Here is a 15,916-nt window from a genome sequence, read left to right as displayed (position 1 = left end):
TGATCTCAAATATTTTCCACATAGGATCATTAGACTTAAAAAAAGTTGCAATTCTACAAGTCCCGCTGAACAAGTCCCATTGGACATTGTTAGCTACAAAGCATTGGAGACACAAAATGAACCAATTGGGAGAAAGGTTGAAGTGGGAGCATATTAAAAAGCATGAATGCTGAATACAAATATGAGGCAGCATTTACACTTTGTAAATCCAAGGGGAAGCTCATTTTCCAAAGGTTGATCAAATGCACTTGCTCATCCCTTCAGGTAACTGCAGGTCTCTTCACTGAGAAAATCCAGTTTCTGCAGAAAGAGGAGAGACAAGAACCTCAGCTGAGGAACCTACGTCCTGGTGGCCAAGCCCTGAGAAATAAGAGCTCATCGCTTCAAGCTTGGGCTGTGCTGTGGTTACAGGTGAGCACCATCTTCCTGACTGCATTTCTATACCACCACCAAACAGGGGCATGAATGTGCTTTGTGAATATTAGAGGGACAAGGTAGTGAGTTAATATCTGATATTGCACTAACTCTTGTTGGTGGAGGAGAGAAGCTTTTGAGCTACACAGAGCTCTTCTTCAGGTGAATATTAGCAGTTTTAGCCTCTCTTTCCCACAGCAGTGCCAGTCAGCATTCATAGCATCATTTCACAGAGGTAGAGGCTGAGATCCATGTCTTGTGAGGAGAGCGGAGAAGTTATTCCTCCGGGCACTGAAATGCGGAATATACCAGGAAACATTGTTAGAATAATTTGCATTTATTCTAACAGAAGATCAGTGCCTAAGGAAAAATATTCTGCAGCGGATATCTCAGTTCAACATTTTAGCTGATGTATTTATTGATTTCTGACTTCTAAGTCATGGCATGATTCTGGCAGTTGCTGGAAGTGAAATACTGCATTTAAGCATCGTTGTTCAGCTTCAGTATGTCACTAGATGGGATACGACAGTAGATAAAGAGTCTGATCTGCATATCAGTACTATGCTACCAAAGAGAAATGGCTTGTTATATTAGTCATTGCTCTGATACGGCATAGGGTTGTCTACATGGATACAAAAGATCTGTTCTTGAACTGTGACTCCTTGCACTTTGACTAAAGTTAACACTTAGTCTTAAAACTTCAGCTGGTAACCAGGAGAGGGAGGGGAGTTTCTGAATATTTATAGAATTAATTAACACTTGATTGGCTTTCAGCTCTTATGTTCTTCCAATTCAATTGCACAGTTTGCTTTATTCTTCCTAGACTCAACCCATGGCAGACAGAAACCAGAGAAACCGAACGGCTGTCACAGAATTTATCCTCCTGGGATTCGGGGATGTCCCTGAACTGAAAATTCTTCTTTTCCTCATGTTCTTAGTGATCTACATGGCAACTATGGTCGGGAACATGCTCATCACTGCACTAGTTGTTGCTGATCAGCACCTTCACACCCCCATGTACTTCTTCCTGGGGAACTTGTCCTGCCTGGAGACCTGCTACACCTCGACCATCCTGCCCCGGATACTGGCCAGTCTCCTGACTGGGGACAAAACCATCTCATTCAGTGGCTGCATCACACAACTGTATTTCTTTTGTGCTCTGGCGGCTACGGAATGCTGTCTCCTTGCAGCGATGTCTTATGATCGGTATTTAGCGATATGTAAACCCCTGCACTATTCAACTCTAATGAATATCAGGTTTTGCCTCCAGTTGGCTGCTGGGTCATGGTTAAATGGTTGTTTGGCTACTGCAATCTTTGTATTATTCATGTCGCATTTAATATTCTGTGGCCCAGATGAAATTGACCATTTCTATTGTGATCTCATCCCATTGATAAAACTTTCCTGCAGTGACACATACCTGATCATATTGCTGGATTTCGTACTATCCTGTGTATTCACTCTACCTGCGTTTCTCCTAAGCCTGACATCCTATGTGTGTATCATTGCCACCATCCTGAGAATCCCTTCCACCACAGGGAAGCAGAAGGCATTTACTACCTGCTCCTCTCACCTCATTGTGGTGACAATTTTCTATGGAACCCTAATGATTGTCTACATGCTACCGAAACATGAGACACTAAGCGTCCTAAACAAAGTGCTCTCTCTTTCCTACACAGTCCTGACTCCTGCAGTAAATCCCCTCATCTACAGCCTGAGAAACAGAGATGTCAAGGAAGCCTTGAGCAAAGCAGTCAGTAAATATGTGGCTTTCACAAAAGCATGCAGAGATGCCTAGATAACAACTTTGCCAAAATCAGCCAGGCAGCCTGAGGTTTTCACAGCTATCAGCCCCCAGTGAAATTGAGTTGAAAACCCCCATTAAAAATCTTATCACTAATGCATCTGACGAAGTGGGCTGTAGCTCATGAAAGCTTATGCTCAAATAAATTTGTTACTCTCTAAGGTGCCACAAGTACTCCTGTTCTTTTTATGCAGGATGATGGTATTTTTGTCCACGGTCTTGGCTAAACAGTCACCCTATGTGAGGAGTGTGTATGGCATTTGAAAATGCATAGAGCTGACATTGTATAAGGCACAAAATCCACTAACGATCCAAGTAAATCCCTGTGTCTATTCCCTGTTCATTGTTTCTCAGTGTTAGATAATAAAGTTTTGTAATCTAATTCAGACAGTCAAATAGAAATAAAACACAATGTGTGGCATCATGTTTTTTGTTGCAGTTCTTAAGATCCTAAGGACACAATGGAAAATCCAGCCTGAACTCGGGTCCGTGTTGTCAATCTAAGTGGAAGGACCAGGGAGGGAGGTGGCCATTAACCATGTTTCCATCATGGAGTTTAACTGGGCACGAGGCAGAATGGAGACAATTTTAACAAATTTTTTATTTCCATAAAAAAGCCATTTTTGATCAAAATCATTTTTGTGTTTATATTAATTGTGATTATTGCCATCATACCCCTCTGCAAACCCACCTTCACTGCACTCCCACAGGCTGGAGGCAAACAGCCAGGCCCTCTGGACACTTCACCAGGAGCAGCTTCATTGCTCTTATCTGGACTAAGCCCGGCTGGGACCAGCTCCGACAAAATACCAGCACCAGGCTCACCAGGCCCTTGGAGGCAGGGAGGTTGGGCAAACAAAGAGGTAGACTCACAAGCCAGGGGCACTGGGACTGCCCAGACCCAGCTGGGGGTTTGCCAGGACACCCATAGAACTGAGGCTGTTCCTGGGGGCGGGTCTGTCAACCGGGCACCGAGGAGGGACTTGGCCTGTGGCCCTGCAGGACAGAAGCTGCTTTGCTGCTGCCAATGGTACAGAGCAGTTCAAAGGGAGGGGACGTGTTACACTGAGTGTCCCCAAAACTGACTGCAACGAGTGCCCATCCCGAGGAGCCCCTAGTTCTCAGGGCACGGTGTCTAGTCAGTCCTAATTGCCTTAGACAGCTCTGCTGCATGCAGGGCCCTCTCCTCAGGGCATGTGTCAAGCTATGGTGAGAGGAAGCAGCTACCTCCTACCAACGGGCAGAACTCCTGTGAGGTCACAATGGCAGTGCTGGCTCAGACAGTGGGAGCACGTCAGGGCTTGGCCAGAGGCAGGGGACTGGTGAGAACAGAATCATAGAATAGAATCATAGAATATCAAGGTTGGAAGGGACCTCAGGAGGTCATCTAGTCCAACCCCTGCTCAAAGCAGGACCAATCCCCAATTTTTGCCCCAGATCCCTAAATGGCCCCCTCAAGGATTGAACTCACAACCCTGGGTTTAGCAGGCCAATGCTCAAACCACTGAGCTATCCCTCCCCCCCAGGACTTCACCACTGCGCAAAGGATTTTCCAAGGGCCCTAATGGAGTTACACATCCAAATCCCTGTGAAATGGGAGTTGGGCACTTAAGACCCTTAGACACCTCTGAGAATCTCAGCATGGAAAGCTGCTGGGATTCTGTTACGGTAGGTTCAATCTGTGCATTTCCCTTGGAAACAGAAATGCACTGGACTGATGCGGTACCCCTGCTAAACCTCTGAGAGCTGCTGCTGTTGTTGTAGGTGCTGTTGTAGCCACCAATGTTGCAAACATGCTGTTGTACAATTTGGTTCTCAGTGGCTATAATTGGGAACAGCGCACAGCTAGCAATAGGTAAGAAATGTTCTCTAGGGTGACTAGAGGTCAGAGGAATGGGAAAGTTGCAGCCCTGATGACCAATGGCCAATGGATAGCAGCCAAAGTGGAAGGGCAAGAAAGGAGAAATGATGATGCCAAATGACTACCCGAGGGAAGAGGAAAGGGAAGTGAAGCTATATAACACTGTATAAGTGGTGAGGAAAGGATCCTGAAGAGATAAGGGCCTCTATGCATGTAATGAACTGTGGATAGTAGCAGGTGTTGCGGAGTGAGAAGTGGGCAGTTTTCTAAATGATGGCCAGCAGGTGACAAGAGTCAAGAACTGGAAAGAGGCAGCTACAGAATAATCCATTAGAGGAGAGCAGATTATCAGTCTGTCATGCTGTGAAATGACCACTAGATGGCAGCAGAGTAGTGGGAATGGGAGGGGATGTCAGAAATATTGACTAGTGACCAATAGATTTCAGTAGCCAACACAATAATGGGAAAATTGTACTGTTAAATGGTCAGAGGGGTAGCCGTGTTAGTCTGTATCCACAAAAACAATTAGGAGTCCGGTGGCCCCTTAAAAGCTAACAGATTTATTTGGGCATAAGCTTTTGTGGGTAAAATACCACTTCTTCAGATGCATGGAGTGAAAATTACAGATCCAAGCATAAATATACTGGCACATGAAGAGAAGGGAGTTATCTTACAAGTGGAGAACCAGTGATGACAAGGCCAATTCAATCAGAGTGGATGTGGTCCACTCCCAATAATTGACGAGGAGGTGTCAATACCCAGAGAGGAAATTTGCTTTTGTAGTGAGCCAGCCACTCCCAGTCCTTGTTAAGCCCAAATTAATGGTGTTAAATTTGGAAATGAATTGTAGCTCTGCAGTTTCTCATTGAAGTCTGTTTTTGGAGGTTTTTTTTGTTGCAGGATGGCTACTTTTAAATCTGTTATTGAATGTCTAGCAAGATTGAGGTGTTCTCCTACTGGCTTTTGTATGTTACCATTCCTGATGTCTGATTTGTGTCCATTTATTCTTTTACGTAGAGACTGAGTGGTTTGGCCAATGTACATGGCAGAGGGGCATTTTTCGCACATGATGGCATAAATTACATTAATAGATATTCAGGTAAATGAGCCCCTGATGGTGTGGCTGATGTGGTTGGATCTTATGATGGTGTTGCTAGAGTAGATATGGGGATAGAGTAGGCAACAGGGTTTGTTACAGGGATTGGTTCCTGGGCTGGTGTTTCTGTTGTGTGGTGTGTAGTTGCTGGTGAGTATTTGCTTCAGGTTGGGGGGCTTTCTGTAAGCGAGGACTGGCCTGTCTCCCAAGTTCTGTGAGAGTGAGGGTGAGGGATCGTTTTCCAGGAGACGTTGTAGATCGTTGATGATGAGCTGGAGAGGTTTTACCTGGGGGCTGTACGTGATGGCCAGTGGTGTTCTGTTATTTCCCTTGTTGGGTCTGTCTTGTAGTTGGTGACTTCTGGGTACCCGTCTCACTCTGTCAGTCTGTTTCTTCACTTCCCCAGGTGGGTATTGCCAGAAGTGAAATACAGCATTGAAGCATCATTGTTAAGCTCCAGTATGTCACTAGATGGGGTATGATAGTAGATAAAGAAATGGTCTGATCTGTCATGTCAGTACTCATCTACCAGAGGAATGGGCTATGGTTACAGTAGTTATTGCTCTGATCACGGCAGAGGGAGGTCTACATGGGTACCAATATCCTGTTCTCAAAGTGAGACTCCTGGCACTTGCTCTGAATTCTACATTTAGCCTTAAAATCAGCCTGTAACCAGAAGAGGAAGGGGAGTTTCTGAATATTTATGCAATTAATCTAGGAGACTTGATTGACTTTTGACTCTATGTTCTTCCAATTCAATTGAACAGTTTCTTTTATTATTCCAAGACTCATCCCATGGCAGACAGAAACTGGAGAAACCAAATGACTGTCGCAGAATTTATCCTTCTGGGATTCGGTGATCTTCCTGACCTGCAAATTCTTCTCTTCCTGATGTTCCTAGTGATCTACATGGCAACCTTGGCCAGGAACACCCTCATTGTGGTGCTCATTGTGACTGATTGGCACCTTCACAGCCCCATGTACTTCTTCCTGGGGAACTTGTCCTGCTTCGAGACCTGATACACCTCGACCATCCTGCCCAGGTTGCTGGCCAGTCCCCTGACTGGGGACAAAACCCTCTCAGTCAGTGGCGTTATCACTCAACTGTATTTCTCTCATTCTCTGGTGGCTACAGAATGCTATCTCTTAGCAGTGATGTCTTATGATTGGTATTTAGCAATATGTAAACCCCTGCACTATTCAACTCTTATGAATACCAAGTCTTGCCTCCAGTTGGCTGCTGGGTCCTGGTTAAATGATTGTTTGGCTACTACCAACTTTGTCTTATTCCTATCACAGTTAATATTCTGTGCCCCGAATGAAAATGACCATTTCTATTGTGATGCCATCCCGTTTATGGAACTCTCATGAAGTGACACACACTGGTTAGTATTGTTCCATTTCATACTATCCTGTGTATTCACCCTGCCTCCATTCCGACTAACCCTGACATCCCATGCATGTATCATTGCCACCATCCTGAGAATCCCTTCCACCACCAGGAGGCAGAAGGCATTTGAAAATGCACAGAGCTGACATTGGTAAGGCACAAAATCCACTATCAGAGTAAATCCCTATGTATATCAAAGAATCATAGAATATTAGGGGTGGAAGAGATGTCAGGTCATCTAGTCCAACCCCCTGCTCAAAGCAGGACCAACACCAAGTCAATCATCCCAGCCAGGGCTTTGTCAAGCCAGGCCTTAAAAACTTCTAAGGAAGACGATTCCACCATCTCCCTAGGTAACCCATTCCAGTGCTTCACCACCCTCCTAGTGAAATAGTATTTCCTAATATCCAGCATAGATCTCCCCCACTGCAACTTGAGACCACTGCTTCTTGTTCTGTCATCTGCCACCACTGAGAACAGCCGAGCTCCATCCTCTTTGGAACCCTCCTTCAGGTAGTTGAAGGCTGCTATCAAATCCTCCCTCACTCTTCTCTTCTGCAGACTAAATAACCCCAGTTCCCTCAGCCTCGCCTCGTAAGTCATGTGCCCCAGCCCCCTAATCATTTTTGTTGCCCTTGGTTGGACTCTCTCCAATTTGTCCACATCCCTTCTGCAGTGGGAGGACCCAAACTGGACGCAGTACTCCAGGTGTGGCCTCACCAGTGCCAAATAGAGGAGAATGATCACTTCCCTCGATCTGCTGGCAATGTTCCTACTAATACAGCCCAATATGCCATTGACCTTCTTGGCAACAAGGGCACACTGCTGACTCATATCCAGCTTCTCATCCACTATAATCCTCAGGTCCTTTTCTGCAGAACTGCTGCTTAGCCAGTCGCTCCCCAGCCTGTAGCGGTGCATGGGATTCTTCCTTCCTAAGTGCAGGACTCTGCACTTGTCCTTGTTGAACCTCATCAGATTTCCTTTGGCCCAATCCTCCAATTTGTCTCGGTTACACTGGACCCTATCCCTACCCTCCAGCATACCTACCTCTCCCCACAGCTTAGTGTCATCTGTGAACTTGCTGAGGGTGCAATTCATCCCACCATCCACATCATTAATAAAGAGGTTGAACAAAACCGGCCCCAGGACCGACCTCTGGGGCACTCCCCTTGACCCCTGTTCATTGTTTCTCTGTTAGATAATAAAGTCTTGTCATCAAATTTAGATAGTCTAATACAAATAAAACACAATGGATGACGTCTTGGTCCCGACAGATCATTTCTTACGCCCCTAAAGACACAGTGGAGAATCCAGGAAGAGCTCAGGCCAGTGTTGTCCATCTAAGTGAAAGGACCAGGGAGGGAAGTTGCCATAACCATGTTCCCATCATAGAGTTTCTAAGAGGTGGAGTGGAGACAATTTTTGATCAATTTTTATTTTAATAAAAAAGCCATTTTTGATCAGAATTAATGTTTGGACAATGAAAATACTAACTCCTGGTGCAGCATAGATGGGGACGTAAGCCTGGGAAATATGCCACCCCTGAAATTGTGCTTATTGCCATCCTCACCATATCCCCCTGCAAACCAGCTACCACCATTGCACTAACACACGCCGGATGCAAACAGCCAGGCCCCAGCAATGACCTCTTGACACTTCACCAGGAACAGCTTCATCGCTCTTATCTAGGCTAAGCACAGCTGTGACCAGCTCCAGCAAAGCACCAGCATTGGGCTCACAGGACCCTTGGAGGCAGAGAGGTTGGGCAGACAAAGACATAGACTCACAAACCAGGGCCACTGGGACTGTCCAGACCCAGCTGGGGGTTTGCTAAGGCACACGTAGAACGCAGGACATTTCTGGGGTTGGGTCTGTCAAACGGCCTGGAGGGACTTGGCCTGTGACCCTCAGGGCAGCAGCTGCTCTGCCGCCACCAACTGCACAGAGCAGTTCAAAGGGAGGGGACCTGTTACAATGAGTGTCCCCAAAACTGACTGTAACAAGTGCCCGTCCCGAGAGGGCTAGTTCTCAGGGCACCATGTCCAGCCAGCCTCAGGTACCACAGACAGCTCTGCTCCACGCAGGGTCCCCTCCTCAGGGAATGAGGCAACCTATGGTGAGAGGAAGCGGCTACCACCTACCAACGGGCAGAACTCCTGTCATGCCAAAATGGCAGTGCTGGCTCAGTCAGTGGGAGCACGTCAGGGCTTGGCCAGAGGCAGGGGAGCTGGGCACCGGTGAGCACGGTAGAATTTCAGCACTACGGAAAGGATTTTCCAAGGGACCGAATGGAGTTAGGTACCCACATCCCTGTGAAATGGCAGTTGAATGCTTAACTCCCTTATCAGGGGGTAGCCGTGTTAGTCTGTATCCACAAAAACATTGAGTCTTTAAGGTGCCACCGGACTCCTCATTGTTTAACTCCCTTCGACGCCTCTGAGAATCTCAGCCTGGAGAGCCAGTGAGATTCTGTTATGGTCGGTTCAATCTATGCATTTCCATTGGAAACAGACACCACAGCAACAGAAATGCACTGTACTGATGGGAAACCCCTGCGAAACCTTTGAGAGCGTCCACTGTTGGGTGTGCTGTTGTAGCCACTAATGTTCCATTCAAGCTGTTCTACGATTTGGTTCTCTGCGGCTCTAATTTGGAACAGCGCACACCTAGCAGTAGGTAAGAAATGAGGAAAGATGCGATTATGCCCTTTAGGGTCACTAGAGGGCAGGGGAATGAAAATGTGCAGCCATGCTGACCAATGGCCAATGGATAGCAGTCAAAGCAGAAGGGCAAGAAAGGAGAACTTTTGTTGCCAAATGACCACCAGAGGGAAGTGGAAAGGGAGGTGAAGCTGTATAATGGCATATAAGTGGTGAGGAATGGGCCTCTAGGTATGTAATGATAGTAGCAGATGTTGAGGAATGAGAAAGGGTCTGTTATACAGGCAGTCCTCGGACTTAAGACACAATTGGTTCCTGAAAATCACATCTTAAGTCGAATCGTCCTAACTCGGAACCGAGAGTTGCAAAGTTGAAACCAGCACTGTAAAGTGGATTTTATATTTCAATTTATAAATGTCATAAGTGTCCTTTGTCTTAACTCAAAGGTCATAAAGTCGAGGACTGCCTGCACGAAATAATGGCCAGCATGTGACAAGAGTCAAGAACTGGAAAGAGGCAGCTATAGCAAGAAGAATCCACTAGAAGAGAGCAGAATAACAGGCTGTTATGCTGGGAAATGAACACTAGATTGCAGCAGAGTAGAGGAAATGGGAGGGAGGGGGGTTGCAGAAATATTGACTAATGACCAATAGATTTGAAAAAAGAAAAGGAGTACTTGTGGCACCTTAGAGACTAACCAATTTATTTGAGCATAAGCTTTCGTGAGCTACAGCTCACTTCATCGGATGCTCTGAAACCTGTCAATAGATTTGAGTAGCCCACACAATAATGGAAAAGTCATACTGTAAAGTGGCCACTAGGTGGCAGCATGTTGTAAGGGTGAGATATGAGCAGCTATTTGCAGAAGTACCCACTGGATGGAAGCATCTATTTAATATTAATAAAGGTGTGGTGGGAGTACATTATAACAATCCATCATCTTGGACAGGCATCTTCCAAAAATATAAGCTCGTGTTTGTTCATCATCAAAATATTTTCCATATAGGATCATTAGACTGAAATAAAATGCAATTGTACAAGTCACAGTGTACAAGTCCCCGGGGGCATTGTTAGCCACAACGCTTTGGAGACACAAAATGAACCATGTGGGAGAAAGGTTGAAGTGGGACCGTATTAAAAAGTGTGAAGACCGAATACAAATAGGAGGGAGCATTTACACTTTGTAGATCGAAGGGGAAGCTCATTTTCCAAAGGTAGATCAACTGTACCTGCTCATTCCTTCAGGTAACTGCAGTGTCTCTTCAAGTGAGAAAATCCAGTTTCTGCAGAAAGAGGAGAGACAAGAACCTCAGCTGAGGATCCGGAGTCCAAGTGGCCAAGCCCTGAGAAAGAAGAGCTCATCGCTTCAAGCTTGGGCTGCGCTGTGGTTGCAGGTGAGCACCGTCTTCCTGATTGCATTTCTATACACAACCAAATAGGGGCATGAATGTGCTTTGTGAATATTAGAGGGACAAGGTGGGTGAGGTAATATCTTTTATTGGACCAGCTTCTGTTGGTGAATGAGAGAAGCTTTTGAACTACACAGAGCTCTGTTTCAGATTAATATATGTAGTTTTAGGTTCACCTTCCCACAGCAGTGCCGGTCAGCATTCACAGCAGCATTTTACAGAGCTGGAGCTTGAGATCCATGTCTTGTGACAAGTCCTCAGTTGGGGATCTGCCCCACTGACACAAATGGAGCTACCTTGACTTACACCAGCTGGGGATCTGGCTCAGTGTGTGCCCCAATGGGGTGGCAAGTGGTGCTGGAATCTTACTAGCCCAGATCACATATGCCAGATTGTTTCTAGACTCCAAGTTCAGGGACAGCATCTTTCCCCCCAACCCCCACTCCCCAGTGCCTTTCATGTTCCTGTATTTTCATCCCACACTCGTCATGGAGTGCAGAGGGTCACTCCCCACTTAGGGTTGAACATGAACCTGGTTTTGCCCCTTCCTAAGATCCACCCTCCAAAGAGCTGTATTTTATTACTGCACCAGTCAACATCAGGCAACAGAAAAGGCATTGCCAGTCTCTGACAACATCACCATCACACCCAGAGGAACTAAGGGAGAATTTACGCCACTTCAGAATTTATGGCATAAACTGATCTCTTGTGAGGGGCTGAAAATTATTCCTTCTCTGACAGGGCACTGAATAGACCAGAATATATGGTTGGACTAATTTCTATTAATTCTAACAGAAGATCATGCCTAAGGGTACTAGACTACACTGGAAATCTCAGTACAAAATATTGGTTGATGTATTTATTGATTTTGACTCTGGTCATTGCCAGAAGTTAAATACAGCATTTAAGCATCATTGTTAAGCTCTAGTATGTTACTAGATGGGATATGACAGTAGATAAAGAAGTGGTCTGATCTGTCTTATCAGGACTTGGCTACCAGAAAAATGGTCTATTATGTTAGTCATAGCTCTGATATGGCAGAAGGAGATCTACACTGATACCAATGATGTGTCCTCGGACTGAAACTCCTGACACTTAGCTCCGAAGTCTACATTTAGTCTAAAACTTACAGCCTGTAACCAAGAGAGGAAGTTGCATTTCTGAATATTTATGCAATTAATTCACGAGAACTGATTAACTTTTAACTCTATGTTCTTCCAATTCAATTGCACAGTTTGTTTTCTTGTTTCTTGACTCAACCCATGGCAGACAGAGACTGGAAAAATCAAACAGTTGTCACAGAATTCATCTTCCTGGGATTCGGGGATCTCCCAGAACTGAAAATTCTTCTCTTCCTCATGTTCCTAGTGATCTACATCGCAACCGTGACTGGGAACATGCTCATCACTGCACTAGTTGTGACTGATCAGCACCTTCACACCCCCATGTACTTCTTCCTGGGGAACTTGTCCTGCCTGGAGACCTGCTACACCTCAACCATCCTGCCCCGGATGCTGGCCAGTCTCCTGACTGGGGACAGAACCATCTCATTCAGTGGCTGCATCACACAACTGTATTTCTTTGGGTCTCTGTTGTCTATAGAATGCTGTCTCTTAGGAGCAATGTCTTATGATCGGTATTTAGCGATATGTAAACCCCTGCACTACTCAACTCTTATGAATACCAGGTTTTGCCTCTACTTGGCTGCTGGGTCATGGTTAAATGGTTGTTTGGCTACTGCAATCTTTGTATTATTCATGTCTCATTTAATATTCTGTGGCCCGAATGAAATTGACCATTTCTACTGTGATCTCATCCCATTGATAAAACTTTCCTGCAGTGACACATACCTGATCAAATTGCTGAATTTTGTACTGGCCTTTCTATTCACCCTGCCTCCATTCCTACTAACACTGACATCCTATGTGTGTATCCTCACAACCATCCTGAGAATCCCTTCCACCACTGGGAGGCAAAAGGCCTTTTCTACCTGCTCCTCCCATCTCATCGTGGTGACGATTTACTATGGAACCTTAATGATTGTCTACGTGCTACCGAATCGCGACACATTAAACATCCTAAACAAAGTGCTCTCTCTTTGCTACACAGTCCTGACTCCCCTGGTTAACCCACTCATTTACAGCCTGAGAAACAGAGATGTCAAGGAAGCCTTGAGCAAAGCAGTCAGTAAATATGTGGCTTTCACAAAAACAGGCAGAGAATCCTAGATTATAACTTAGCCTAAATCAGCTTTGAAAACCTCAGGCTATCAGCCTCCACTGAAATTCATTTGAAATCCCCCATTGAAAATCTCACCACTAATGTGAAAAAAATGGAGATGATCTGTATGGAGTCACTGAGACAGTGTTGGCAGTCCCACGCTGTCTCCATGGAACAGAACAGAGAGGAAAGTGAGATTGCGGACAGCTCTGTCACGCTCTCATGTTCACCACTGACACACGCAGAATGATGGTATTTTTCTCCATAGTCTTGTCTTAACATTCACCCTCTGTGAGGAGCGTGTACAGCGTCTGAAACTGCACAGAGCTGACACTGTGTAAGGCACAAAGTCCACTAACGATCAAAGTAAATCCCTGTGTGTATCCGCTGTTCATTGTTTCTCTGTGCTAGATACTTAAGTCTTGTAATCAAATTCAGACAGTCTCATACAAACAAAACGCAATGGGTGACATCTTCATGTTTCTTGCTGCAGACCGTTTCTTATGCACCTAAGGACACGATGGAGAATCCAGCTGGAGCTCAGGTCAGTGTGGTCCATCTAAGTGGAAGGACCAGGGAGGGAAGTGGCCATAACCATGGTCCCATCACGGAGTTTTTAACTGCGCAACAGGCAGAGTGGAGACCATTTTAACCAAGTTTTTATATTCATAAAAAAGCCATTTCTGATCAAAATTCATATTTGGACAATAAAAATACTAACTCCTGATGTAGCTGAGATGGGGACGTAAGCCTGGGGAATCTGCCACCCTTGAAATTGTGCTTATTGACGTCATATCCCTTTGCAAACAAACCACCTTCCCGACGCTCACACAGACCAGATGCAAACACCCAGGCCCCAGCAGTGGCCTCTGGACACTTCACCAGGAACAGCTTCATCGCTCTTACATGGGCTAAGTCCAGCTGTGACCAGCTCCAGCAAAGCCACAGCACCAGGCTCACCAGGCCCTTGCAGGCGGGGGGGTTGGGCAAACAAAGAGGTTGTTCTCACAGCAAAGCAGTGTAAGAGACACCCCAGGTTGGAAAATTGAGGGGACACAGCTGTCCCTCTGTGCAGATTGTACCCCAATTAATGTCACAGTATCTTAGTTCTTGCTTTATCTCCAGCACTTTTTTGATCCACTCTGCCATTCTCAAGAGGTCGATATCCCCTATCTTTGTGTCCTTATCTAGAGATTTTACTATTAGGTCATTTCCCCCCATTTCCTTTTCCTGCCCTCCTATTCTTCTTCTGGTTCCAGAGACTCTACGCTTTTCTTTTTCCTTGCTTGCATCCACTCTTCTTCAGTGCTTCCCCTATCCTCATGGTCTAGCCTGGTTTCAGTTCACTTATCTCTTTCATCTCACACTGCCAGCCAGCCAGCAGCTCCTCTGTCAGCCCATGTGATAAATAAAGGTGGGAGGGAGTAGCTTCCTTTGATGGACACCCAGCCAGCCAGTTTGCTGTAAAATCTCTCTTGGTAGCTGTTCTTTACTTGCTTTACCTATAAAGGGTTAAAAAGTCCTCTAGGTAAAGAAAAAAAAAAGTGGGCACCTGACCAAAAGAGCCAATAGGAAGGAAGAACTTTTTAAAATTGGGAAAGAAACTTTCCCTTTGTCTGTTGTTCTCTGGGCTGGAGGGACAGAGCAGCCATGCTATAAGCAGCTTAAGCCAGGTATGATTGCAAATGACCAGATCATGCCTAGAACTACTTACCTGAACTCCAACTCTGGAAGTAGATCAGAATGTTTTGCTAGACGCGATTAGGGTTATTTCTTTAAGTTCTTATTGGCTTGTGAACTTCTCTGTGCTAACCCCAGATACTTTTGTTTGCTTGTAACCTTTAAGCTGACCCCTCAAGAAAGCTATTTTGGGTACTTGATTTTTGGAATTGCTCTTTTAAAATCTAGCCAAAACCTAAGTTCCAAATGTATTTTCTTTCTTTTTGTTTTTAATAAAATGTACCCTTTTTAAGAACAGGATTGGACTTTTGGTGTCCTAAGAGGTTTGTGCCTGTTGTTTGATTAGCTGGTAGCCACAGCTAATTTCCTTTGTTTTCTTTCTCAGCTCTTCCCCAGAGAGGGGCTGAAAGGGCTTGAGGGTCCCCACAGGGAGGAATTCCCAAGTGCTCCTGCCTGGGTTCCAAGGGGTTGGGTTTTTTTGCATTTGCGTGGTGGCAGCATTTACCAAGCCAAGATCAGAGAAAAGCTGTCACCTTGGGAGTTCAATACAAGCCTGGAGTGGCCAGTATTAATTTTTAAAATCCTTGTGGGCCCCGCTTCTTCACTTGGAGTGACAGAGTTGGGATTCAGCCTTGACAGCCCACAATCACCACTGAGACAACCCCTCTTCAGACCTTAACCACTTCCTGCCACACCCCATGGGCTTATATAGGGTCAAGGAGCCAATCAGGGATTGCTAAAACCACTGTCAGTCACATCACTTGAGGCGGAACGTGCCATGGTGTTCTACCACTGCAGATTGCGTGCTGTGGGGAGTAATCAAATGACAGGTGGCAACGCTGGTTGCCTGGTAGCCCTATAGACCAGGGTGAAAGTCCCCCCAGGCCTTACATCACCCCTGTTGGCAGTGCTGCCCAGCCAGTTTCTTCAGTAATGATGACTGTGTGCTTAGCAGATAAGGGAAGCTTGTCTATAAAATCCAACATAATGGCCACCCAGGGCTGAGATGGGGTTTCTGAAGGTGTTAGGGTGCTGAGGGGCTCCTCCTTCCTAACTGAATGAATAAGGGACAGGAGGCCTTGGGGAATAGGACACCTAGTAAATTATGGGGCTTGAGGATGTATGTCAGCTCTGTATGGGTGTGGTAATGGTCAGGGAGGTAGTCCCCTTTTTGGGACAGGGCATTGGTTGCCTTGTTCTGGGCTCCTGGGTGATGGAAAAATAAAAGTGTGTGAACAACGGGGCCTCTTGAAGCTGTCTTTGGTTCAGCACCTTTGCCCTATGGAGATACTCCATATTTTTATGGTCTGTGAATACCTGTATCAGGTGTCAGGCGCCTTCGGGGTGGTGGCACCATTCCCCGAAAGTGGCTTTGATTG

General features: G+C 45.7%; 1 protein-coding gene across 1 annotated transcript; it reads left to right on the top strand.

Moving 5' to 3' along the window:
* Window positions 1-1,246: 1,246 nt before the first annotated feature.
* On the top strand, window positions 1,247-12,865 carry LOC311530297 (uncharacterized protein; the record flags this gene model as incomplete). The annotated part of the gene is made up of 3 exons (XM_084646747.1): window positions 1,247-2,198; window positions 3,983-4,073; window positions 11,872-12,865. 3 exons carry the CDS (start codon window positions 1,247-1,249, stop codon window positions 12,863-12,865), a joined length of 2,037 nt encoding a protein of 678 aa, XP_084502873.1.
* Between the last annotated feature and the right edge of the window lie 3,051 nt (window positions 12,866-15,916).

The sequence above is a fragment of the Lepidochelys olivacea genome (genome assembly GCF_965140295.1).
Source record: "Lepidochelys olivacea isolate rLepOli2 genome assembly, chromosome: 14".
Lineage (NCBI taxonomy): Eukaryota > Metazoa > Chordata > Testudines > Cheloniidae > Lepidochelys > Lepidochelys olivacea.
This window is presented reverse-complemented; position numbering and strand designations above follow the sequence as displayed.